At 44.0% G+C, this 25,046-nt stretch overlaps 1 protein-coding gene across 1 annotated transcript in view; it reads left to right on the forward strand.

Moving 5' to 3' along the window:
* The window catches only part of SMC1A (structural maintenance of chromosomes 1A), a 1,753,330-nt gene that overhangs the window by 1,581,784 nt on the left and 146,500 nt on the right, over positions 1-25,046 (forward strand). Inside the window, exon 27 of the mRNA XM_044060554.1 lies at positions 9,500-9,610. Coding sequence (XP_043916489.1) covers positions 9,500-9,610 — 111 coding nt within the window. The remainder of the gene's footprint in view (positions 1-9,499; positions 9,611-25,046) is intronic.

The raw sequence follows: 25,046 nt of genomic DNA on the forward strand, positions 1-25,046 counted from the left end.
TCTTCTCTGGTGGCTGCACTCTCTGGAGCTACGAGAGGGGAGACCGTTTGTCATGCCATAGCCCCAAGCCACGTTGACCATGGACGCTTCTCGCCTCGGGTGGGGGGGGCATGCTATGGGCAGAACCGTCCAAGGCACGTGGGCTCCCTCAGAGACCGTTCTGCATATCAGTGTCCTGGAGATGAGGGCGGTACTTTTGGCGTTGCAAGCCCTACAAGACCTTCTTCCTCCGGGAACTATTGCAATTCAGTCAGACAACATGGCTGTAGTCTGGTACATCAACAAACGGGGAGGAACCAGATCTTATCCCCTTTGCCGAGAGGCCATGAGAGTTTGGGAATGGGCGATCTCAACCAACCGCTTTCTGGTAGCAACGCACATTCCGGGCTGGACCAACATCCTAGCGGACAAGCTAAGTCACCTGATCCTCACACCGTACGAGTGGTCTCTAAACCCGTTGGTAGCAAAACAGATCTTCCTCAAATGGGGGGTCTACCTTTCTGCGATCTTTTTGCTTCCCCGTCAAACACAAAGTGCAGAGAATATTTTGCTCTAATTCCCGCCCCAGAGACGGGAATCATGCTTGGCCCCCCCCGGTCTCCTTTATGCTTATCCCCCGCTTCCGCTCATGACGAAGTTCCTGCAGAAAGCCCATCAGTTGGGGAGCAAGATAATCCTCATAGCCCCGTTCTGGCCTCGCCAGATCTAGTTCCCTTACCTGCGGTCCCACAGTGTAGTTCCTCCTTTGATCTTGGATCCCATCCCGGATCTAATTTCTCATCCTGCGGGATTACAACCCCCAAACCTGAGCGACCTCAAGCTCACGGCTTGGTTGATCCAGTTCCGCTGATAGCAAGGACTCCCGGTATCTCGTCACCAGTGAAAGCTATTCTGGTAGCAGCACACAAACCTTCTACCAGAAGAATCTACGGTAGTAAATGGAAACGCTTTTCCATTTGGGCCAAAGACAGGGGCTTGGACCCCTTTACTGTCCCTATTCCGACGATTCTTGAATTTCTGTCCCATATCTTTCATCAGGGAGCCAGTGCATCTACGGTTAAAGTACAGTTGGCAGCCATCTCTCATTTTCATGTGGGGGATGAGTTAGGATCACTGGCTTCCTCCAGAATTTGCAAAACCTTTTTAAAAGGCACTTTCCTGTTAAAACCGCCAGTTAAGTCTGCGGTCCCACCATGGGACTTAACACTGGTCCTACAGGCTTTGACAGGCCCTCCTTTCGAACCGGCCGTGTCAGCTCAGTTTAAATTTTTATCTTGGAAAACAGCCTTTCTGGTTGCAATAACTTTGGCCAGGAGAGTGTCCGCGCTTCAAGCCCTCTGTATGAAACCCCCTTATCTAATTTTTCATAAGGACAGAGTTTCTCTCAGGACTAATCCTTCTTTCCTCCCTAAAGTAGCCTCTGAGTCGAATATTAATCAGTCTATTAATCTGCCAGTGTTCTTTCCCAATTTCCAGAACAAAGGGGAATACACACTGTACAAATTGGATGTGCATAGACAACTGCGTTTTTATTTGCACAGGACAGCAACTAACCGTAAATCTGATCAATTGTTTGTGTCCTTTGCCAAGTCTTCTTTAGGCAAGCCTATTACCAAAGTGACATTAGCCAACTGGATTTCACAATGCATCATTCAAGCCTATTTAGCTTCGAACAAACCGGTTCCTTTGGGAATCCATGCGCATTCAGCCTGATCCATAGCTACCTCTGCTGCGTTCTGGTCTAGAGTCCCTGTAGATGAAATATGTTCAGCAGCTACTTGGTCCTCCTCTCATAAATTCATTTCCCATTATAAATTGGATTTGATTTCCAGGAGTAGGGCTTCCTTTGCCTCAGTGGTGCTCCGGAATATTCTTCCTTGAGGGCCGCCCAAGGTTTTCTAGGTAGCTGGGGACTCTGTCCCACAGGTTGCAGACCAAATGAAGTTAACCACTTCAGATAAAGAAGTTATGTACTCACCATAATGTTCCATTTGAGTGAGTAACTTCATTTGTCTGCAACCGACCCCCCCCCCTCCATTCCCCCTAACCAGTTTTGTGCTTCTTAACCAGGAGAGGATTGTCCATTCTGTTAGACAATAGGTTACCGGCCTCTTTCGAGGGTCTTGTGGAGTCCCTATAGGCAAACTCAATCTGAGGATGGGGGATGTGTAGCAGGGGATTATGGGTAGGGGGAGGAGCTAGGAGATCAGATCTTTAGCTAGGTAAAGCTGCCTGCTCGGATCAGAGGTCGGATCCGATACCCACAGGTTGCAGACAAATTAAGTTACCCACTCAGATGGAACGTTATGGTGAGTACATAACTTCTTTTTTCATATGCTAAAATATCAGCAACATGTCATGGTATTGCTTAAACAGAAAATGTTGCTAAACTCTGAATGTGCAGAAAACAAGGAAATGCAGGATTTATTGCATGCAGCTGAACAAGTTGGAAAGCATACTTTGCAATGTGGTTTTGATTCTTTGGAGGCCTCCTGCAGGGCCGCAGTTATGGGTTCTGTAATTGAGGCATGCTTGTTTAAAGGAACAAAATCTGCCTGATCATGTTAAATTATTAGATGCACCTTTACAGCATGATACATTGGTGTTAAGGCAGAAGAGGTGTTAAAGAAGATGGAGGACAAAGCTAAATCTATGCAAACTGACAAAGATTTTTTTACAAGTACAGCCACCTAGGTTTAGTAGACACTGGCCTACAAAAAATTGGTCCTTTCCTGTGTCAGACAGACCTCAAAGGGGCAGATCCCAGGCGCAAGGTTCATACAGGTCAAAGCAGTGGGGTGCTTCTACCTCCAAAGTTGGAGAAGACAAATCACAACCATACAGGAAACAGTCCCGATGACTTCCCCCTGCCTGCACCAAACATGTATCTACTGGCAGCACCCTTAGGGGGAAAATTAGCACTTTTTTTCTCAAAATTGGCACATTATATCCCAGGACAAGTGGGTTCTAAATATAGTGTCACAAGGCTACAAGTTCCATTTCCATACTCTGCCAAAGGCAAACGGCTGGCCAGATCTGCCAAAAAATCAATGGGCAGAGGCACAAAAACAAGTCTCATCCCTCATGGACACAGGGGGCCATTCAACAAGTACCAGAGCAAGAGCAGGGACAAGGATTTTATTCAAAACTGTTATTGGAACCCAGAAAGGACATGGCCTGGAGGCCTATACTGGACCTATCTATTCTGAACACATTCCTGGATATACCAAAATCCAAAATGGGCAAGAATGCTTGGCTTGTGACTTTAGACCTAAAAGAGGCATACCTGCATGTTTCTGTCAGACAGTAATGCAGAAAATAACCTCAGATTCAAGGCTGGTTCAATGTATAACCAATTTTCTGCACTGCCCTTTGGCTTATCTACTGCGCCCAGGGTCTTTACAAAGTGCCTGGCACCAGTAATTGCATTTTGCAGACTGAGTAATACAAATATAGCCTTACTTGGATGACTGTCTCATTCAAGCAGAGAACAAGGACATTCTTCTTCAGCATCTGGCATTTGTGAAAAGACTTTTAACATGCCTAGGGTACACAGTCAGCAAAAAGAAATCAAAACTAGTACCCTCTCAAGAGATAATATTCCTGGGTGCAAGCTTAAATACAACTGCCCAGATGGCTTATCTCACGCCAGACAAAGACAACTGACTACCTTTTTCAAAATGTTGGCAACAAAGGCCCAGTTATCTGCAAGAAAAATTCTGCAGGCTTTGGGCTTCATGGCATCCTGCATCCTACTAATTCCATATGCAAGACTGCATATGAGGAAACTTCACTGGTACCTAAAAAGTGTTTGGACTCAACATTGCCACAGCCTGGAAACGATCATTACTCTTATCCCCTGCTTGCAACAGCAGTTTCGATGGTGGGCAAAGGCTTGTCACCAGAACAAGGGACAGCCATTCACATTACCCCCAGCCAGGCAGACACTGACAATGGATGCATCAGATTATGCCTGGAGGGCCCACATGGCAGGAAGATGCATTCAGGGAACATGGTCCTCAAACCAAATGCATCTACATTATCAATCAAAAAGAGATGCTAGCTGTTCAGAATGCCCTGACAGCCTTCAAAAACCTACTTCACCCAGGACAACTACTGATAAACACAGACAACACCACGGTCACGTGGTACGTAAGCAGGGGGGCACACATTCATACTCCCTTTGCAGACTAGCCATGACCTTGTGGGACACAGCTTTGACTTGCCAGATACATCTGCAGGCACAATTCCTGCCAGGAAAGGAAAACACTCTGGCAGATGAACTAAGCAGAAACCTCATGGATCCCCACAAGTGGAAGCTGGATCCGCAAGTCTTCAGCATCATAACAAGGAAATGGGGATGCCTGGACATAGATCTATTTGACTCCCCTCACAACTACCAACTAAAAAGATGCTGCACAAGGACTTATCACAGACAAGCGTAGAAAGTCGACGCCCTATTTTTCAGCTGGGAAAACCTATCAGTATATGCCTTTCCCCCACTGCCTCTCCTCCCCAAAGTCCTCCTAAAGGTCAGACAGGAGAAACCAAAGATGATGCTGATTGCCCCAGACTGGCCACGCCAGTACTGGTACCCAATCCTAAGGAACTTGTCATTATACCCAGCTTGGACTTTACCTCAAATACCTCGTCTACTGACCCAGCAAAACAATCAGATCCTGCACAGCCAACTAAGGACATTAAACTTGGCAGCATGGCGGATAATGTAGTCACACAAGAAACACCCCTCAATAAAGCTGTGATGGATGTCATTCTGGAAGCCAGAAGGCCTAGTACTAGAAAGTCTCATGCTGGAAAATGGAAGAGATTCTGTGCTTGGAACCAGGCACAAGGAACTGATACAACTGTCCCAAACATTCCTCAGATTTTGCAATACGTAACTGAGATGCTGGACAAAGGCCTATCGTTTTCATCAGTCAAAATTCATGCCTCTGCCATTTCGGCTCATTACAATACAGAGCCACCACTTTTTTCTCATCCTTTACTAAAACAGTACCTCAGAGGGGCCAAAAATCTAAGGCCTCCAAGGAGATTACCAATACCTGCATGGGACCTCAACTACGTCTTGGAAAAGCTCATCCTGCCTCCTTTTGAGCCAGCTGCTACTGCTGATATAAAGTTTTTATCTTGGAAAACAGCTCTGCTCCTAGCAATTACTTCAGCAAGACGAGTCTCAGAGCTACACTCGCTCATGGCTGTGGAACCTTTTATCGTTTTTCATCCAGACAGGGTTTCCCTGAGGACAAATCCAACATTTATGCCTAAAGTGATGTCCAGTGTGGCTCTAAACCAAACTATTTATCTGCCAACTTTTTACCCAAAAACACAAAACAAGGGGGAGAGAATTCTGCATTCTTTCAACATACACAGACAGCTTAGATTCTACTTGGACAGAACCAAAGTTTTCAGGAAGACAGAGCAATTACCAGTGGCATATGCTGCAGGATCACAAGGAAAGGCTATCTCAAAGCAGACTATTTCTAAGTGGTTAGGCCACTGCATTTGTTTCTGCTACTTACACCATGGCAAGCCAGTGCTTAAGGGCATTAGGCCACATTCCACCAGAGCTGCAGCCACTTCAGCAGCCTTTCTCAGGGGAGTACCAACCAGGGGCATTTTAGAGGCAGCTACTTGGAGTTCAGTGCACACCTTTACAAAGCATTATCATCTGCCACTCTACTCTAAATCCAGGGATCCAGGGCGGGCCTTACCACTGCAGTTCTGCAGGGCCTCATAGCTGCTCCTACTGCTGTCTAGCTCCAGCCTCCTAACCATAGCTTTGGGACTCAACCCAAATGTAATGACTGCAGCAGTGAAACACGAAGAACATAGTACAGTTGTGTACACTTACCATAAATGTAGATGTTCAAGTGTATTCACTGTTGCAGTCCAGGTTACCCTCCCGCCATCCCCCTTTTTCTCTATGGAACTTATCTTTCCTTCTCTGATTTATACAACCTATGTGATGTATTTGTTTATAGATGAAGGTAAAATTTATATTGCTGCATTTATTGATATATAAGTTTGGCTACCCTTTTAGGGGCCACCTGACATTTGGGGCAAGAAAAAATGAAGAAAATTGTCGGCTGCTGCTTTTATACCCCTGACGACTTGACATCAGGGAAGGGGTGACAGCAGCCGACGCAGGACCCAAGACTTTGGAATTCAGGCCGGCTGAGGGCAACCTGCCAGCAGGATAACCCAAATGTAATGACTGCAACAGTGAATACACTCAATCTACATTTATGGTAAGTGTACACAACTGTACTTTCTGATCCTTTGAACCGGCTTGGCTGTTCTACAGTTTGTTCCAGCCAAAAAACTCTCAAGCCAAACTCTACCCACAATGCCCCTCTCTCCATTACCTCAGATCTCTTTGGCCACTCTGATAGCAAGACGCGTCAGCCAATACTGTCCAGTGAAGTTAAAAATTTATTGATGATCTTTAAAAACTTTGTTCTTTCGAAATCTTTAGTTATTATTTTACTTTATTTTTCTTGAGTGATTCTGCTTCTCTGCCCTTAATACCTTCGTAGTATCTTCATTAACATTTTTGGTAACCTTCCCCTCTACCTCTTTACCTTTTAAGGTAACTCTATATATTACCATTGTTGATATTTATTTTCTATCCTACAAATCTTGGTATTTCTCTCTACCATTGTTGGTAGATTTTTCATCTATCGTGTGTGTGTCAGCTTTTCCATTGGCAACTTTTCTTATAAAATGGCAGAAAAGCAAAAGGGCCCTTTAGGTTTCAAACAGTGCCAAGACTGTGGATGAAAGATGCCTAATTCAGATGGGCATCATTCTTGTGTTTACTGTTTGGGTGCGCCCCATTTGGATATAGTCTGTTCGATCTGCCAGGCCTTCAGTGCCAGGGCCTTGGTAGAAAGACATAAGTTGATCTTAAAAGGGATCCTAAAATTTTCTTTCGAGGAAGTTTTGTCCAAGTCAGATACTACTCCCTCTTCTAAATCTGACCAAACAAAAAACAGGAGTCCTTCAGTGTAGAGTTCCCCTACAGCACCAGAGACTAAGAAAATAAAAGTCTTCAGTTCCATCAGTCTCCTCTGAAGAGAGGACTAAGGTTCCAAAATTATCCCAAAAGAGAATCTTCTGCACCGGCTACTGTTGTTATGGCACCAAGAGCTTCAGCACTGACGTCTGCACCGACTTCTCTAGTCTCCCATTCACTACCGACCTCACCATCTGCACCGCAGCAGACTCTATCCACCCCTTCATTGCCAAAGTCCGAACCATTACATGTTCTCAGGACAAAGGTATTCCCCTTCTATAGATCCCTTGGTGGGTCAGCTACCCAGTCCTTTTTTGGAAAGGCCAAATCTCCTTCAGGGATGTCTGTCTGATCCAGGAGTCTTGCTGAGGTAGATGATCTGAGATTGGTGAATCAGCTTTTGGTGGTCAGGGGTCTTCCTGCCCCGCCTCTCAGAACTCTCTCCTCTCTGGAGTTGGAGTTTTTCCTCCTAGGACTCCTCTGGAGGCTTAGCGCCCACCACTTCAATCTCCTTGGTTCCAGCTGTCCTGGTGCCAACAGATGCTCCCTCTTCGGCTCCAGGGATTGCTCTGACATCTTTGGTTACGTCAAAACCTGTAGATTCTCGGCGCCATAATTTGGCTGTCAGTTCTGAGGATTTCAGATTGGTTCCAATATTTTACACAGAGTTGTCCTTAGCTCTCAGAGCCCTAAAGGTTGCTGGCTCTGTTCCAGCTCCTACTTCGGATGGCGGTCCTTCAGAGTGTGGTGTGACCTTGGTTCCGAGGTTGTTTTTCTTGCTTTCAGGCTTCCATCCCTCTTCGGGGAAGGGGCATGCCTTCCAAGTCATGGACAGGGCATTAGTCTCTGCTGGCCCCTTCTGTATTGGAGCGTTATATGTCTGTACCTCCTGGTCCACAGCTGCCACCATCTTTCACAGTCAGGACAGTGAGCACCGAAGCTTAAAATTACCCCTGTGCAGAGCCCTTCTTAGGAATCTTCCTCAGAGATTCCCACTGAGGAACCACTACGAAAGATGACAGGCAAGAGGAAGCACTTAGATTCCCCCATAAGAATCTGTCACAGAAGACACTGACTTCAGTGAAGGGGAGGGTTCCCCCCAGTCGCCCCCTGAAGATGTCTCCTTTGGAGACATCCTGGAGATTCTAAAACAGAGAGGTAATTGGAATCCCAAAGACGGACTCTCTGAGGAGAATCTGTACTTGCAAGTCTTTGGCTCATGTAATCCTGGGTGACCCCGCCCATTGACCTCATTAAATTGATTGCGCAGCGGGAGTGGAAGGTCCCTGATTCCATAGAGCCATTTCTCAGTAGACAAGACAAAATCTTATCAGCACCCAAGGATCACCAATATCAGGAAGAGGGTTTAGCAATGAATGACATGGTGGTGGTGGCCACCAAGAAGAAACTTGCTGATGAGAGTCCTACTTTTCCCCCACCTAACAGAGTAGGACAGTTGACAGATTTGGAAAGCGAGTCTGTGCTTCATCAACCTTTGCTCTAAGGTCTGTAGATTTTACTAGATTCCAGAGGGATCTGATTAAGGAATTCTCTACCAGATGCAGTGCAGCCACTACTGCATTAATGGAGGAGGCTAGCCAACTTGTCCTTGGTCCATGCCTTCTCTAAACATTACATGGTGGACATTCTGCCTAGACCTGGGGCTGCCTTTGCCTCTGCCATCATGAGGTGTCTCCTGCAATATATTTCTGGACATTAGCCAACCTTCCACAAATATTGCAGGGTTTCAAGATCATCTGTAGTGATGCTTATTGCAGCAGTGGTCCATATGAAGAATTGCATTATAGTTTAAGAAACTTAACTGTAATAGTACACATACAAGTAGAATCTCTGCTGCAGTAGGAGTTCCCTAACTCAACTCCCCCCTTATATGGAATGCAAGAGCTGGGATGGATACCAGGTATTCTTCCCTACCTCAGCTTCCTCACTATTGCCATCCTTTTTAGAGCTCTTACTTTTCCTTTTCTGTGCCTTACAGAGGGATAGTATTCTAGACTTTTCCTGGCTGAATGCAGAGAGCATTTTATGGGAAATGTCTCCCTCTTCTCATGAGAGTCTGTCCAGGGGCAGGTTGTTAAGGGCTTTTGTTTAAATCTCCTTGTACAAGAAACAACCAAAACTGATACTGGCTGATGCTGCCTTTATACAGGGAATGTGCCTACATCCATGAGAGGGTGGAGCTATTGTGGCTTGGAGGAAGGGTGCAAATCTGTAAAAGTCAGGCCTTTGCCTGCAGCGGAGATCTCTTTGGTAGTAATGCAACAGTGATTCTACTGAAACATCTACTGTTATGCTAAGTTTCTTGCACAGTTGTACTTGGTTGGTGCCTAGATAATTTACCTTTCTGCGTGAAAATAAATAGTATTGGTCAACTATTCATATGCAGCCAGTGTCTTTTGCTAAAAAATCTTTGCTTTTTGCCCTTCTCTGTTTTGCATTCAGGTGGCAAACTACATTAAAGAGCAGTCTGCTTTGAATTTCCAGGCCATTGTCATATCCCTAAAGGAAGAGTTCTACACAAAGGCAGACAGTTTGATTGGAGTCTACCCCGAGGTAAGTGGCCTTTCTTTTTTCAAAAAAGCTGTTAAATCTACCTAAACTTTACAACTGTCAAAAGTTTTGTTTCCTATCTGCACCGCAAAGTTAATTTAGCATTTCAGTGTTTGTATTTCTCAAATGTACTGTTTATTCCAGTCAGCTGTCATTTTAGTTTGATGTGGCCTGGTAGAATTGCTGTTAGAAATTATTTTTGAACTCGTAGTGTTTAAGGCAGTCCAGTTTGCTTTCAAGCTGGACTGCTTCTTGTGTTGCTTAGCTACATTGTAATTAAAGTCCAGTTACCTAGTTAAATGTTTGCAAAATTCCAAGTAACACTTTTGTATTTCATTGGCGTTCCATAGTATTCAAAATTTAAAAATCAAGACAGTTCTTTCAGCAAGCAACAGGAGAACAATATTCCCATAACCAGTTGCAGCTCTCCTGTAAACTTTTTGCCTCCAACACAAGTGCATACATACACCAACAGCAGTAAATCTTTGCAGTGGCCATGGGTTCACCCTTCTAAGGAGAGACCACATTTGTTCACTTTTTTTTACTGAATTTTTTTTCTTGCAGGCCACTCGAATCATTAGTTTGCTAGTTGGAACCACTTGAGGGCCCATTTTTACCCTCCCCTCTTGAGGGCTACTCTTGACTAGATGGATGACCGAACAGGATAATATCTATTTGCTTCTAGAATGGAGAATTACACAAGCCACCTCAAGCAGCAAAATCATCATCATCATCTGGAAGCCTCCTCAACTATACGAACTCCCCCAGTACCTTAGTAATCTGGACAGGCTGTACTGATATTTGTAGCAGGTGACCCATTTGTATGTCCTTGCATGTTTCAACCTTAGCTACAGCATGCAGGCATGCTGCTGGGAGGATGTTTGACCCTTCCCTTTGAGCCGTCTTGCTGCAGCACTTAACTTCTACTGGCTATTGCTGTTGCAGTGGACCAGGTTGCCTTTATCCCCCTACGGTGGGCATGCTGATGATGGAGCCAACTGCATCCTCCCTGGCTAACTCCCTTCAATTCCTGTGCCCCTATCGTAATTTGAGTTCTCTAAGCCTTGTAAGTTCATAGACTCATGGGTAAGTAATAGGTTAGCTGCCCTTACGAGCCATTTTAAGCATAGCCAGTTTCCCCTTTTTGTGCTCAAATAACCAATCCCATTTGTTTGTAGACTGGCCTTAGCTATCCCATGGTCGATAATTCTATATTACTCCTAATGACAATAGCTGGGATCATACCATAGATAATGTAAGGGGACCCATGCATAGGATAAAGCATTTAGGAGCTGCTTCTGTCCATTAATAGTGCAAGGGGCAGTCCTAGGGTAAACTTTGATTCCCATCCTTACATATGAGTTCCACTTGAAAATAGACAGAGTTGAACTTTGTTTTTTGTGGATGGGAATTCTGTTCCATGGCAGTGGTATCCTCTGCGAAATATACTTGCCCCTTCAAACCAAGAGGTTTAGATCCGCAGACCAAGTATTTCTGATGCATTTGACTTTCTGATGTGCAGTAAATCCATCAGTAATGGGTTGGAGGATGCCTTGTATGCCAGACATAGGTCACCTCTTAGCAGTCTGTAGGATACTGAATATAGTGACAGGGCTTCTGTCCATGTTAGGACATGTTTAGGCCTTTTATGGAATCTCTGTGGGAGTTCGGTTGTTGCATCTCTGGACAGGTATGTAACAAAGCGGGCATTTTATTCAGTGATTGGCCTAATGAGTGCTGAGTAAGGGGGGGGAGAGTGATACCCCTAGATCTGGACACAATCCCTTTGTTTATAAGCTGTGCAATGTAGGATAGGATGACTTTCTTAAACCAGCAGACATGTTAGTCAGAAGTTAGGTCACTGATCACATAAGTTCCCAAATCCCAAACAACTGGGTCAACTTTTATGGCCGTATCATCAATGTGGTAGTTCCTTGGAATAGATGACTTCACAAATGATACAACAATGCATTTTTGTGACATTTAGAGTCAGACCGTGATTTTGACACCAGTTATTTATTTGAGATGTCCAAGTCATACAAGATGTCTAAGTCATTTGGGGGTTCAAAGACTGCTCCTAGCTTGCAATCATCTTCAAACTTAGTCAGCCAGAGCCATTTGGGTATTGGCTTTTACTTTAGAAAAGTAGATGATTTATACTGTCTGTGCCATGGAACCTACTTATCCATCTCTCATTTCACACCGCTGTTCATTGTACTGTGGAACTTTCATATTTTTTAAAGTCAGTGTTGTGGTAGTACTTCATTAAAGTTTCATCAAAATTTGTGTTAATCATGTATCGGGAAACACTACCCAGCAAGACAGATTGGGTGTTCTATTGGAATAGACCATCAGACTAAAAGCTTGTAAAGCGTACTGCATTTTCATTTAGACCACTGTCATTTTCTATGTGATACAACACCTCAAGTTGACTAATCAATAAGTCCAAGACCAAGGAAAAGACAAAAAACAAGCATGTCATCTGAATCTTCCTGTAAGTAATAGCAAGCATATTTAAAAGGTATTTTCAGCCCAATACTTCGTGTATCATCTATTTTTCTCTAATGAGGTGACTGCCTGCAGTTCCCCAAGTAAGACTTTTGTGAGGTGTTGTTTAGCCTGCCTAGCTGTTGCTTTGTAGACATTACTACCATCTTAAAGTCAACTGTGCGAGACTGAAGCTTCTTATGATTTTCCTGAAATATTTCCTTTTGGAAAGGGTACATCTTGGTCTTGTGCAAAATGTGCACATAGTGATGTCTGTCTGGGTAACTTGGTTGATTTTATTGTCACCAGAATTTGCACCAACCTTTTCTTATTCAGCTGATTTATCAATTTGTGAGACTGTTCATCTTAGTTTAGTGATGTTTTCTGTTTTTGATGTACAGAGCTTGGTTTAAAATGCTAAAATCAATAAATGTAAACCTTAGTTGGTCCCATGTATTGTCAGCTTGCTATGCACACCAGGGAAAATGTACTTCTGCACTTTCTGCTCATTATGCTAGCTTTCTTCATATAGATTACAGTTGTGATATACTGACTATTGAGATTTCTGCAGCAGAAGGCTGAACTTCCAGAGCTCAGCATCCCCCCACCCAAGGTCTGTACACATCTGCTCATTAGGGGCATCAGTGCAATTGCTGTTTAAAGCTAGTGTCCACCCATGCCATTTTAGCTTTTTTCTTATTACGGTTAGTAGAGCATGTACCATTGTGCAGTTATCTATAGTTTGGTGTCATTCAGCCTGTTCTAGGGCTCGGTTCAGGTAAGTACCCATTGATTAAATATTCTAATTGCTTTTTAGTGGTGGTGTACTAGCTAGATATACTTAGATTGTATTGTCTGGCTATTTTTGGAGCGTGGAGGGATGGATAATGGCGCATTCCTTAAGTGTGTCTGTTCCTAAGAAGTTAGGCAAGCCTTTCTGTGGTAGGCAAAGTCCATGTAAAGATTTCCAGAACTATTTTGTACACAGAGTTAAAAGTTGTTTTTGCTAGGGTTTCATACCCAGAACACTTAGTAAATGGAACTGTTCCTATGAAAAATGTTTAGACAAAGATGATTGAGGCTTTGACCCTTAATATCATGGCATTTTCAAGTTCAGCCACAACCTCTGATACCTCCCTCCCTTGAGAATTAAATGAAGAAGTGACTTAGAGATGCTCACGGCCTTGAAAGATGAGAACAAGATGTCCGTCTTTACTCAGCACAAGGATACAAGTTTCATCTTTGCCATCCTTGGTCCATACATCTGTTACCTGAGACCTCTTATGAATCTCCTTTTGGAGGCCATTTTGCCTGCAGATGGAGGCACATCCCATAGAGTCAAAGGTGCATGCATGGAACAGAAGCGGTATTCCTTGCAGCAAATGTCCTTTGCCAATAGCGCATTTCATCATTTTTGAAAGGGATGGTGGGCAACCCACAATTTTTGTTGGGGATATCTCTGGTTAAGGAGTAGAGCTCCAGGCTTGTGGGACACCTGCCCCGATCAAGAGGCCTAAAAGTCAAAACGTAAGATGTCAGCTCATTGAGATTCTTGCAGTTACATGGGGTACAGTTACCTGGCTGGTCCTCTGTTCCCAACCCCCCACCCCCATTCAGTCAGTTCCCCAGGAATGTTTCTCTTTGGCTCAAGAGTTTTTGTTCTGCAGAGTTTACAGCCAAGTGCAGCTCATCCTTCAGTGTCGAGTCCTGTCTGCTGAGAAAAAGAAGGAACCCTTCTCAGAGTGGTTCTGATGCCTCAGAGTGAGGAGAAAAAAATGGACTAGGCTTCTCAGATGTCTCCTCTCTTAAGGTATGACACAGACTGATGACACCATGTCCTCTGCTCCTGCTACAGAGGAAATCCCATTTGGAGACTTCTTCTCTTTCGGCTGCTCCCGTTAGGGGTCACCACAGTGGATCATCTGTTTCCATTTCTTCTTGTCCTCTGCATATTGCTCTTTCACACCAACTGCCTGCATGTCCTCTCTCACCATGTCCATAAACCTTATCTTAGGCCTTCCTCTTTTCCTCTTACCTGACCGCTTCATCCTTAGCATCCTTTTCACAATATGCGCATCACCCCTCCTCAGCACATGTCCAAACCAGTGCAATCTCGCCTCTCTGACTTTGTCTCCAAACCGTCCAACCTGAGTTGACCCTCTAATATACTGATTCCTAATCCTGTTCATCCTTGTCACACCCAGTGCAAATCTTAACACCTTTAACTCTGCCACTTCCAGCTCTGACTCCTGCATTTTTGTCAATGCCACCGTCTCCAACCCATACAACATAGCTGGTCTCACTACCCTCTTATAGACCTTCCCTTTCACTCTTGCTGGTACCCGTCTGTCACAAATCACTCCTGACACACTTCTCCACCCATTCCACCCTGCCTGTACTCTCTTCTTCACCTTTCTTTCACACTTGCCTTTACTCTGAACTGTTGATCCCAAGTACTTAAACTCATCCACCTTCATCAACTCTACTCCCTGCATCCTCACCATTCCTCTATCCTCCCTGTCATTCACACACACATATTCTGACTTAGTCCTGCTGACCTTCATTCCTCTCCTCTCTGGAGCATATCTCCACCTCTCCAGGGTCTCCTCAACCTGGTCCCTACTCTCACTACAGATCACAATGTCATCTGCAAGCATCGTAGTCCATGGGGCCTCCTGTCTGATCTCGTCTGTCAACCTGTCCATCACCATTGCAAATAAGAAAGGGCTCAGAGCTGATCCTTGATGTAATCCCACCTCCACCTTAAACGGATCTGTCACTCCTACTGCAGACTTCACCACTGTCACACTACCACATTTGGAGACACACTTTGCAAAAAAGAAAGACCAGATAGGAAACCAAAGAGGTATCAGACTTCTATAAGGCATGTTTTGGCTTGCTAAGCCTGGATTCCCCTAAACGGGTTGCAATTACTGCAGTCATGTAAGCTGTTGAGGAAGTTATCTTGGCTGCGTATAAGGATCCTTTTGCTCATTCCCATCCCTTAAAATGTCTGATAGGGTTTACAGAGTCCCATTAATACCTTTTGTCAAAAAAATTGACGTATCCTTAAGTGGTGACTGATTCCATAGAAGTCTAAATTTGTTCCTTCTGCCATTACCTTTCCCTGTGACGGAAGGCAGAGTGAGTGTTAGGCCAGGTTGAGAAGAAGGTTTGCACACTTGCCACATAGGGCTTCATAGCCATTAACTTTCAGAGATGTAAGAGTACATTTCAGAATTGGTGACCAGATGAGAAAGAAAATTGAAGAGGTTTCACATGGATTTAAGAGTGAGACTATTCAGGTGTCAATACAGTATCAGATGTAGGTGTGACGCCGTGGGTTCAGCATCTAGGGTGGCATATCCCGGCTCAGTGATTAGGAAACATGCCTGTCTAAGTCTCCAACCCCTGCGTGAAGATGTCAAAATGCAGTTCTTTATTGCACCCCTTACTGTTGAAGTGTCAAAAATGATGGACTAGGCTTCTCAGTTGAAAAGGGGAGAATTTGGTATCGGTGAAAAAGATTTATGTCCTTCCTTAGATCACTGTTGCAGTATTTCAGTACTATTGAGGTTATCTTGCTGAGGTAACCTGGCTTGTAGCCAGGGTACCAAAGCCAAAAAAAAATCCCTAGAGTCATACATCTGAGGTGTGACCTAAGCCCATGGGCATAGGGGGTATGTAAGTATGTGCTTAAAATCCTTAGACTATCTTGCTGCCATTCTAAATGAAGGTCTCACACCCGTGGTTCTGTTTCTTCTCGTGGTTGTTGATGTTATCTCTATTATCGCTTATTCAGATAAGTGTCCCACTGGGGAAACTTCCTGTTTTCTTGTACTTTGTTTAAATCTGTTTGTCAGCTAGAAGAGGGACTTGTGATTGTGGTTGGTCGATTCCTTAAGGACTTCCACTCCTAATGCTTTTTTGTTTTGAGTGCTGAGCATGGTTGTAAGAATTGTCATATTTGTCAGTTTGTCTTGAAAACCGTATTCATGCATCGTTCTTTGCTAAATACCTATTTGTAGACACAGAGCTTGAAGCGCCTTACCAATTCCAAATTGGCAGAACCCTGTGCATCTTATGCCCTCCTTGCGCCTACATAGAAATTCAAACTGTAAATGCCTTGAATATTGTCTGCCCAGTCGAATGTACTCCTTGCGGTATTGCAGGGACCTACAGTGTGCAGTATCACTTCTCAGGATCCCACTACCCTTTCTGAGGCTGAAATGGTGTCTAATTCTCATATGGCTGATAAAGTAGATCATACTGACACTGCTGAGAAGGGAGATTCAAGGCTCATTTCTGCGGGACCAGAGGGTAGGCCACAAATCTTGGTTAGGGAAGAGTACCAGGATCTTTGATTGAGGTGCGTCAGAGGTCAGATCTACCACATTGTAAAAGCAGATGCAACCCCCTAAGAAGAATACATCAAGAAAAGCAATGGATGGAATTTTCGTAGGCCTGTACACGGCCATTTTGTGTCTCAAACCCCATTCATTTCTGTCTCTTTCTCTCCTCACTCAGAAGATAAAATATGAATTCTGAAGAGTAGGAATAATCTGATTCTGTTTAATACACTGTAGAGTATTACTGTCATTTTCATTTCTTAGGCCGTTTGGCTTCAGAAAATGAAGACACATTCTTCCCTGAATCTCCTGTTTAGGAGATCTCATTTGGGAAAACCATTACAAAAATAATGCAGCCTTTTGGAATGGGAATCCAGGCAAGTTTCTGATGTGCAAAAGAGATTACAATTTGTTGCAGGTAGGAGCTTCTACCCCAGAACCTGTTCTTCCACTTTTGGAGGCTTTTTGTGATGCCTTTGCATCCACCATTTCTTCCCCTGACTCCCAGGCACCAACCCCTAAGAGGCCTGATAAGTTTTGCAAAATGCAAGAGGATCTAAAATCCCTGTATAAAAATTCTTTAGCAGACCCCTCTGTGCTTTTTGTATCCACATGCAAGCATTCCAAACTTTTACCTGCTCCTAATGCTTTACATTCAGGTAAAGATAATAGGTCAGTGGACTGATGTATGGAAAGAAGGTATACACTTCTGTGACTCTAGGTCCGGCGTCAGTTGCTGTCGCCTCCTCCTTGACGTCAGTGCGCCAGGGGTATAAAAGATGCAGCTGACGCCATTTTCTTCAGTCTTTCCTGCCGCGCAGTGCCCAAAGTAAAAGCAGTTCGCAAGTGCCATTCGGCCATCTCCTGAGATTTTCGTGTTCGATTTTCAGATCCGAAGTCTTCATTAAAAGCTAAGTACCCCATTGGGAAAACTTTTTTCTTGCTCCAGACTGATGTCAGAAAAAGTTAATAATTGTATTTCTTGTGGGAAGCAAATACCTCTTAAGGACTTCCATTCTTACTGTATTCCTTGCCTAGGCCCTGATCACTATTTTGGCAGAAGATTTAATTACAAGATGTCATCGGATAGCCATCCGACTACCGCAATTCAAAAGAAACGCAAAGAAAAGGACAGGCATCCGAGGTCCAAAACTGACAACGAGGCTTCTTCTAAGCCAGTCGCCGGTTCTCAGTGAGGTGCTTTCGCAGCCCCTGACGCCCGCTACTTTAGAGCCACAGGCCGCTTCCGACTCCCACGTGGAGCCGACTAGGCCGCTGGAAACTCAAGGTATTGGAACCTCGGAAACTATTCCCTCAGATGGTTCCGGAGCCGCTGAGCAGGCATCGGCTTTTGAGGGTGTTTTCAGGCCTACAAACGACTTCAGCTTCAAAGGCAAAGACTAAAGCATCTCTAAAGACAAAGAAACAAGTACAACAGCCCCATGGACAGGCCTCCATGCCTAAAAAACAGATGTTCAAAATGGCCGAAGACCTAATTACTTTGATCAGGGGTTCCCATCCCCCTCTTGATAAGAGGCCTAGGCAAGAGACAGAATGACTCTTCAGATCAGGTTTCCATTTCTTCTGATTCCTCTTTTGATCAGGAATGCTCTCTTCCTCCCTATGAGGATTCTGATGCTGAAGAATCTATCCCTTCAGCCTCTCCTCCTGAGGATTATTCTTTTGGGGAAACTCTGCATACCATGAGGGAGCATTTCCACTGGGAGAGCCAAGATTATTCAAAATCTAAGAAAAGGCTCAGAGACTTCCTTTTACTACCTCAGCACAGGCCCCTTGCAATTCCACCTGTTTTAGACATTGTAGATTATGAATTTTCAGAGTCCAGTCTAACTCCTGACTCTACCTCCAGCTCCTGTTAAGCCAGACAGATACTACAGGGTTCCTGATTCACATAAATTTCTTTTTAAGAACCCTGTTGCTGACCCAGAAACTATCTCTCAGGGTCCCAAAGGGGTCAAGGCTGCCACTGCAAAAAACCCTACCCACTCTGGCAGGGATTATAGGGCACTGGACAGATGGGGAAAAAAGATTTACACTTCTGCTACCTTGGCTATAAGGGCTTTAAATTATCAGTTTCATATGCTTAAATATCAGCAATATATTATGTCACTGCTTAAACAGAAAATGTTGATAAATTCTGAATGTGCAGAAAACAAGGAAATGCAGGATTTATTGCATGCAGCTGAACAAGTGGGAAAGCATACTTTGCAATGTGGCTTTGATTCTCTGGAGGCCTCCTGCAGGGCCGCTGTTACAGGTTCTGTCATTAGGAGGCATGCTTGGTTAAAGGAACAGAATCTGCCTGATCATGTTAAAGCAAAATTATTAGATGCTCCATTACAGCATGATACCTTGTTTGGTGTTAAAGAAAATAGAGGACAAAGCTAAATCTATGCAAACAGTCAAGGATTTCTTACAGGTACAGCCTCCAAGATTTAGCAGGCACTGGCCTACAAATAATTGGTCCTTTCCAGTGTCAGACAGGCCACAAAGAGGCAGATACAGATGCCCTAGAGGCAGAACCTAGCCCCAAGGCTCATACAGGTCTAAACAATGGGGTGCTTCTACCTCCAAAAGCGGAGAAGACAAATCACAGCCATACAGGAAACCGTTCCAATGACTTCCCCCTGCCTGCACCAAGCACTCATCTTCTGGCAGCACCTTTAGGGAGAAAACTAGCACTTTTTTCTCAAAATTGGCACGTAATAACCCAGGACAAATATGTCTTGGATACAGTGTCACAAGGCTACAGGTTTCAGGTTCACACCCTGCCAAGGGCAAATGGTTTGCCAGACCTGCCAAAAAATCAGTGGGCAGAGGCACAAAAGCAAGTGTCATCCCTCATGGACATGAGGGCCATTCAGCAAGTACCACAGCAAGAGCAGGGACAAGGATTTTACTCGAGACTCTTCTTGGTTCCCAGAAAGGACAAAGCCTGGAGACCAATACTGGACCTCTCTATTCTAAACACATATCTGGATATTCCAAGATTCAAAATGTTGACTCTGCAGCAGCTTCTGCCCATGCTAGGCAAGAAGGCTTGGCTTGTGACTTTAGACCTAAAAGAGGCATACCTGCATGTCCCAATCAAACACTCATGCAGAAGATACCTCAGATTCATAGCTGGCTCAGTGCACTACCAATTCTCTGCACTGCCCTTGGCTTATCTACTGCGCCCAGGGTCTTCACAAAATGCCTGGCTCCAGTAATTGCATTTTGCAGACAAAGAGGAATACAAATATATCTTTACTTGGACGACTAAGGACATTCTGCTACAGCATCTGGTGTTTGTAAAAAGATTACTAACATGCCTAGGGTACACAGTAAATGAAAAGAAATCAAAACTAGTACCCTCTGAAGAGATAATATTCCTGGGTGCAAGCTTAAATACAACTGCTCAGATGGCTTATCTCACGCCAGACAAACAAAGGCAACTGACTACTTATTTCAAAATGTTGGCATCAAAGACCCAGTTATCTGCAAGAAAAATTCTGCAGGCTGTGGGCTTCATGGCATCCTGCATTCTGCTAATTCCATATGCAAGACTGCATATGAGGAAACTTCAATGGTATCTAAAAAGTGTTTGGACTCAACATTGCCACAGCCTGGAAACAATAATTACCCTCATTCCCCGCCTCCAACAGAAGTTTTGATGGTGGGCAAAGGCCTGTCACCACAACAAGGGGCAGCCGTTTGCTTTACCCACAGCCAGGCAGATATTAACAACAGATGCATCAGATTATGCCTGGGGGGCCCACATGGCAGGAAGATGTATTCAGGGCACATGGTCCGCAAGCCAAATGCATCTACATATCAACCAAAAAGAGATGCTAGCTGTTCAGAATGCTCTGACAGCCTTCAAGCATCTACTTCATCCTGGGCAACTACTGATAAAGACGGACAATACTACAGTCATGTGGTACATAAACAAACAGCGAGGCACTCATTCTTACCCCCTATGCATACTAGCCATGAATTTGTGGGACACAGCATTGACTTACTAAGTACATCTGCAGGCACAATTCCTGCCAGGAAAGATAAATACTCTGGCAGACGAACTAAGCAGAAACCTCATGGATCCCCATGAGTGGAAATTGGATCTGCAAGTCTTCAGCATGATAACAATGGATTGGGGTTGCCTGGACGTAGATCTGTTTGCCTCCCCTCACAACTGCCAACTGAAGAGATTCTGCACAAGGACTTATCACAAGCAAGCATGGAAAGTGGATGCTCTTTTCTTTCAGATGGAAAAACTTAACAGTATATGCCTTTCCTCCACTGCCTCTCCTCCCCGAGGTACTCCTAAAAGTCAGACAAGAGAAGCCAAAAATGATACTGATTGCCCCATACCGGCCCCGCCAGCACTGGTACCCAATCCTAAGGAACTTGTCTCAATACCCAGCCTGGACATTACCTCAACTTCCTCACTTACTGTCCCAACACAACAATCAGATCCTGCACAGCCACCTCAAGACCTTAAATCTGGCAGCATGGCGGATAATGTAGTCATTCAAAACACACCTCTCTCTAAAGCGGTGATGGATGTTATTTTGGAGGCCAGGAGGCCTAGTACCAGAAAATCTTATGCTGAAAAATGGAAGGGATTCTGTGCTTGGAACCATGCACAAGGGATTGACACGACTGTACCAAATATTCCTCAGATTTTGCAATATTTATCCGAGATGCTGGACAAAGGCCTATCCTTTTCATCAATTAAGATTCATGCCTCTGCCATTTCCGCTCATTACAATGCAGAGCCACCTATTTTTTTCTCATCCTTTATTAAGGCAGTACCTCAGAGGAGCCAAAAACTTAAGGCCTCCAAGGAGATCACCAATTCCTGCATGGGACCTCAATTATGTCTTGGAAAAACTCGCCCTGCCTCCTCTTGAACCAGCCTCTTCAGCCGATATAAAATTTTTATCATGGAAAACAGCTCTGCTCCTAGCAATAACCTCTGCAAGACTAGTCTCAGAGCTACAGGCACTCATGGCTGTGGAACCTTTTATCATTTTCCATCCAGATAGGGTTTCTCTGAGGACAAACCTGACATTTATGCCTAAGGTAGTGTCCAGTGTGGCCCTTAACCAAACTATTAATTTGCCTACCTTTTACCCAAACCCACAGAATAAGGGTGAGAGACTTCTGCATTCTTTGGACATACACAGACAGCTGCACTTCTACTTGGACAGAACCAAAGCTTTCAGAAAGACTGAGCAATTACTAGTGGCATATGCTGCAGGATCACAAGGAAAGGCTATCTCAAAGCAGACTATTTCAAAGTGGATAGGTCCTGCATTCGTTTCTGCTATTCACAACATGGCAAATCAGTGCCTAAGGGCATTAGGCCACATTCAACCAGAGCAGCAGCCACTTCAGCAGCCTTCCTCAGAGGAGTACCAACCCAAAGACATTTTAGAGGATGCAACCTGGAGTTCAGTGCACACTTTTACAAAGCATCATCACTTACCACTCTACTCTAAATCCAGGGCAGGCTTTGCCACTGCAGTTCTGCAGGGCCTCATAGCTGCTCCTAATCCTATTTAGCTCCAGCCTCCCAACCTTAGCTTTGGGATTCAACCCAATTGTATTGACTGCAACAGTGAAACACGATGAACATAGTACACTTGTGTACTTACCATAAATGTAGATGTTCGAGTGTATTCACTGCTGCAGTCCAGGTTACCCTCCCACCATCCCCCTTATCTTTGCTGGAACGTATCTGTACTTCTCTATTCTATACAACCTATGTGGTGTATTTGCTTGTAGATGAAGGAAAAATTTACCTTGGTGCATGCATGCTTTATTGACATATTTTTAGCCTACCCTTTTGGGGGCACCTGACATCTGGGGCAAGAAAAACTGAAGAAAATGGCGTCGGCTGCATCTTTTATACCCCTGGTGCACTGACATCAGGGAGGAGGGGACAGCAACCGACGCCAGACCTAGACTTTGGAATTCAGGCCGACTGCGGGGTAGCCTGCCAGCAGGATAACCCAATTGTAATGACTGCAGCAGTGAATACACTCGACATCTACATTTATGGTAAGTACACAACTGTACTTTCTTGGTGAATTGAATAAACCTTGAGGTTTCTGAAACGAAACAGAAGACTGTTTCTGTGGTGGGTCAGTGTACTTAAGTGACCAGACATCCATCAAATATAGCTATGATACAGTGGAAGATTCTTCCAGGACAGCTGCGACTGGATCTGTCATCAGAAAATTTGCATGACTTTGTTCATATCAAAACTAAGCTATTTGACTGCCCTCTTAATGGGCCAAGCATCTGCACCTCCTCCCTTCTATTTTAAAGGGTTATTGTGACTGAGGTACCCGAGAATCTGTGCCACTTGTCCATCTAGAAAAAGGCTATTCCAGGCTTTTCCTGGTACTCCGAAAAAGAGGAGACTAGAAAACCATTCTGAATTTGTTGCACCTCAATACCTTTCTTGAAGGTACCTTCTTCACAGTACTTTCCTCTCACATTCTTCTACTCTCTTGCTTGCCCCAAGCTTTTCTGGTATTCATATGCATGGACAGGCTTCTTAACAGTTCGTGGTCAGTGGACACCAAAACAAAGGATGGAACACATTATTGTGAAAGAAATTAGGGCAGTCTGCCTCCACAGGTAGTTTACATTCCATTGCAGGACAATGTCCTGACAGATTCTCCAAGCAGGTGCCTGGAAGATCTTCAGAAATGGGTACTAAACATTGATGTCTTCTTGGAAATAGTCACAAATGGGATATTACTCACAGTTCTATTTGATGTATTTGTCTACATTCTCAATAAACTGCGCAAACTGTTCTGTTTTTTCCATGATCTCTTGCTACCAGGCTTGGAGGATGGATGCCATGTATTTCTCATAAGAGGGGAATTTTATTTATGCATTCACTCCACTACCCCTAGTCCCGAGTGTTCTGTTAAAGATCCAAGGAACAGCTCAAACAGATCCACTGAGAAATTATCACTGTAAAGAGAGAGAGAGAGATAAGACCCTAACTGCTGTTCAAGTGATCTGAATTCAGTTAGTGTCTTGGATGCTTGATGCTGCTGGTAGGGGAGGATGGGCATGCCTGTTCTGAGATTGAAGGTAGGGAAGAACTGGTGAGCATGGATGCTCTTCTTCAGAGGAGGGGGTAGCATTACAGTGAGATACCCAGGGCCAGGTTTTTGGCACTCCAAGCCACAGCCTGGTGGTAACCCTCATTACCAACTGCTTGGACTTACAGCAGCAGAAAGAGAGCATTGTGTATTGCCACTGTGATACGAATTGTCTGCCCTTTTACCCAAATGTCAGGTTAGGAACTTATAAAAATGCCCCCCTCAGTGACCAACTTAATGATAGATCCTTTGTTGCCATAGCGGATCTGGGACAGTCAACCCCTAGAGAAGGAGTAGGTTTGAGTCTGATTGGGGTGGCTTGATAGTCAGCAGGAAGAGTGGGAAAATCACATAAAAAGGAGAAAACAGACCATTGAGAAATTGAAAGGGCAATCCACTTTGTAGGCGCTTTGCCATCTATTTCAAAGTTATCCTCATTGGACTTATTCCTTCATTATTTCTATCAAGGAGAATTTGGATGATAATATTAAGATGGCCTTTGATACTAAAGGTTAGGATGATGATGGAGGTATTGTAGACCATCATGGTGTACAATTGTACTTAACACCTAGTTGACATCAATTGAATACGATGTCCTTCTCATTCTCCCTACCTGATGGGTTAACGATCTGATCCTCGGATCTGACTCCTATCCTAGTCTCGAGCTCCTCCCTCTTCCCATAATGCATCACACCACCTCTAGCTCTCCAGATCTTGTTTGCCACCAGACTGATGAGATGAAAGTTTCTGCTGTTTCGAGCTGTAAGGACTTTATTTTATTTATCTTATATCTTCCTTTTAGATGAGTAGTGCTTCAGTGATAGCCCCTTCCTCCCTCTGGTCTTTCTTCTTAGTGCTGCTAAAGGTTTTCCTCTTTTGATAAACTTTCTCTCTCTTCCTGCCAAACGGGCCCCAATGGCTCGAACAGAACAACGTCAGGAAATCTGCTGGAACACAGAAGTATATCCAAAAATGCACCAACAGTCAAGTACCAACCGATAGATAAAAACACAGGTTTAATTCCACAGTACACAGGTTTAGCGCTTTCATCTACACCAGGTAGACTCCTTCAGAACCAGTTAACACTAATTACATCAGCTTATTTAAAGCAGTTTTGGCGCCAAAAATTCATATAATACATAATGAATGGTACCTCTCCCTAAAAAGTTGAAAATGTTAAAAATGGCAATTCTAACTATATATTTATAACAAATAAAGTTTGTAATGAACCACTAACCTAAGGAATATACAATAGCTGTTATGTATAAATATATATAAATAAGTAAGTACATAAGTGTGTAGTAATTATTACAGTTTACTATGTACAAAAAAACAATATGATTACAATGGATCATAATATTTGTAATATAAGAAAATTTGTAATATAAGAAGATTACCAAACACAATAGGGGGTTATGGTGCATGAAAATAATATTAGCCACAGTCCAATAGTAAAAAAGGTTTAATACTGATACT

Source organism: Protopterus annectens, chromosome 1.part0 (genome assembly GCF_019279795.1).
Source record: "Protopterus annectens isolate FY-2018-M chromosome 1.part0, PAN1.0, whole genome shotgun sequence".
Classification (NCBI taxonomy): domain Eukaryota; kingdom Metazoa; phylum Chordata; order Ceratodontiformes; family Protopteridae; genus Protopterus; species Protopterus annectens.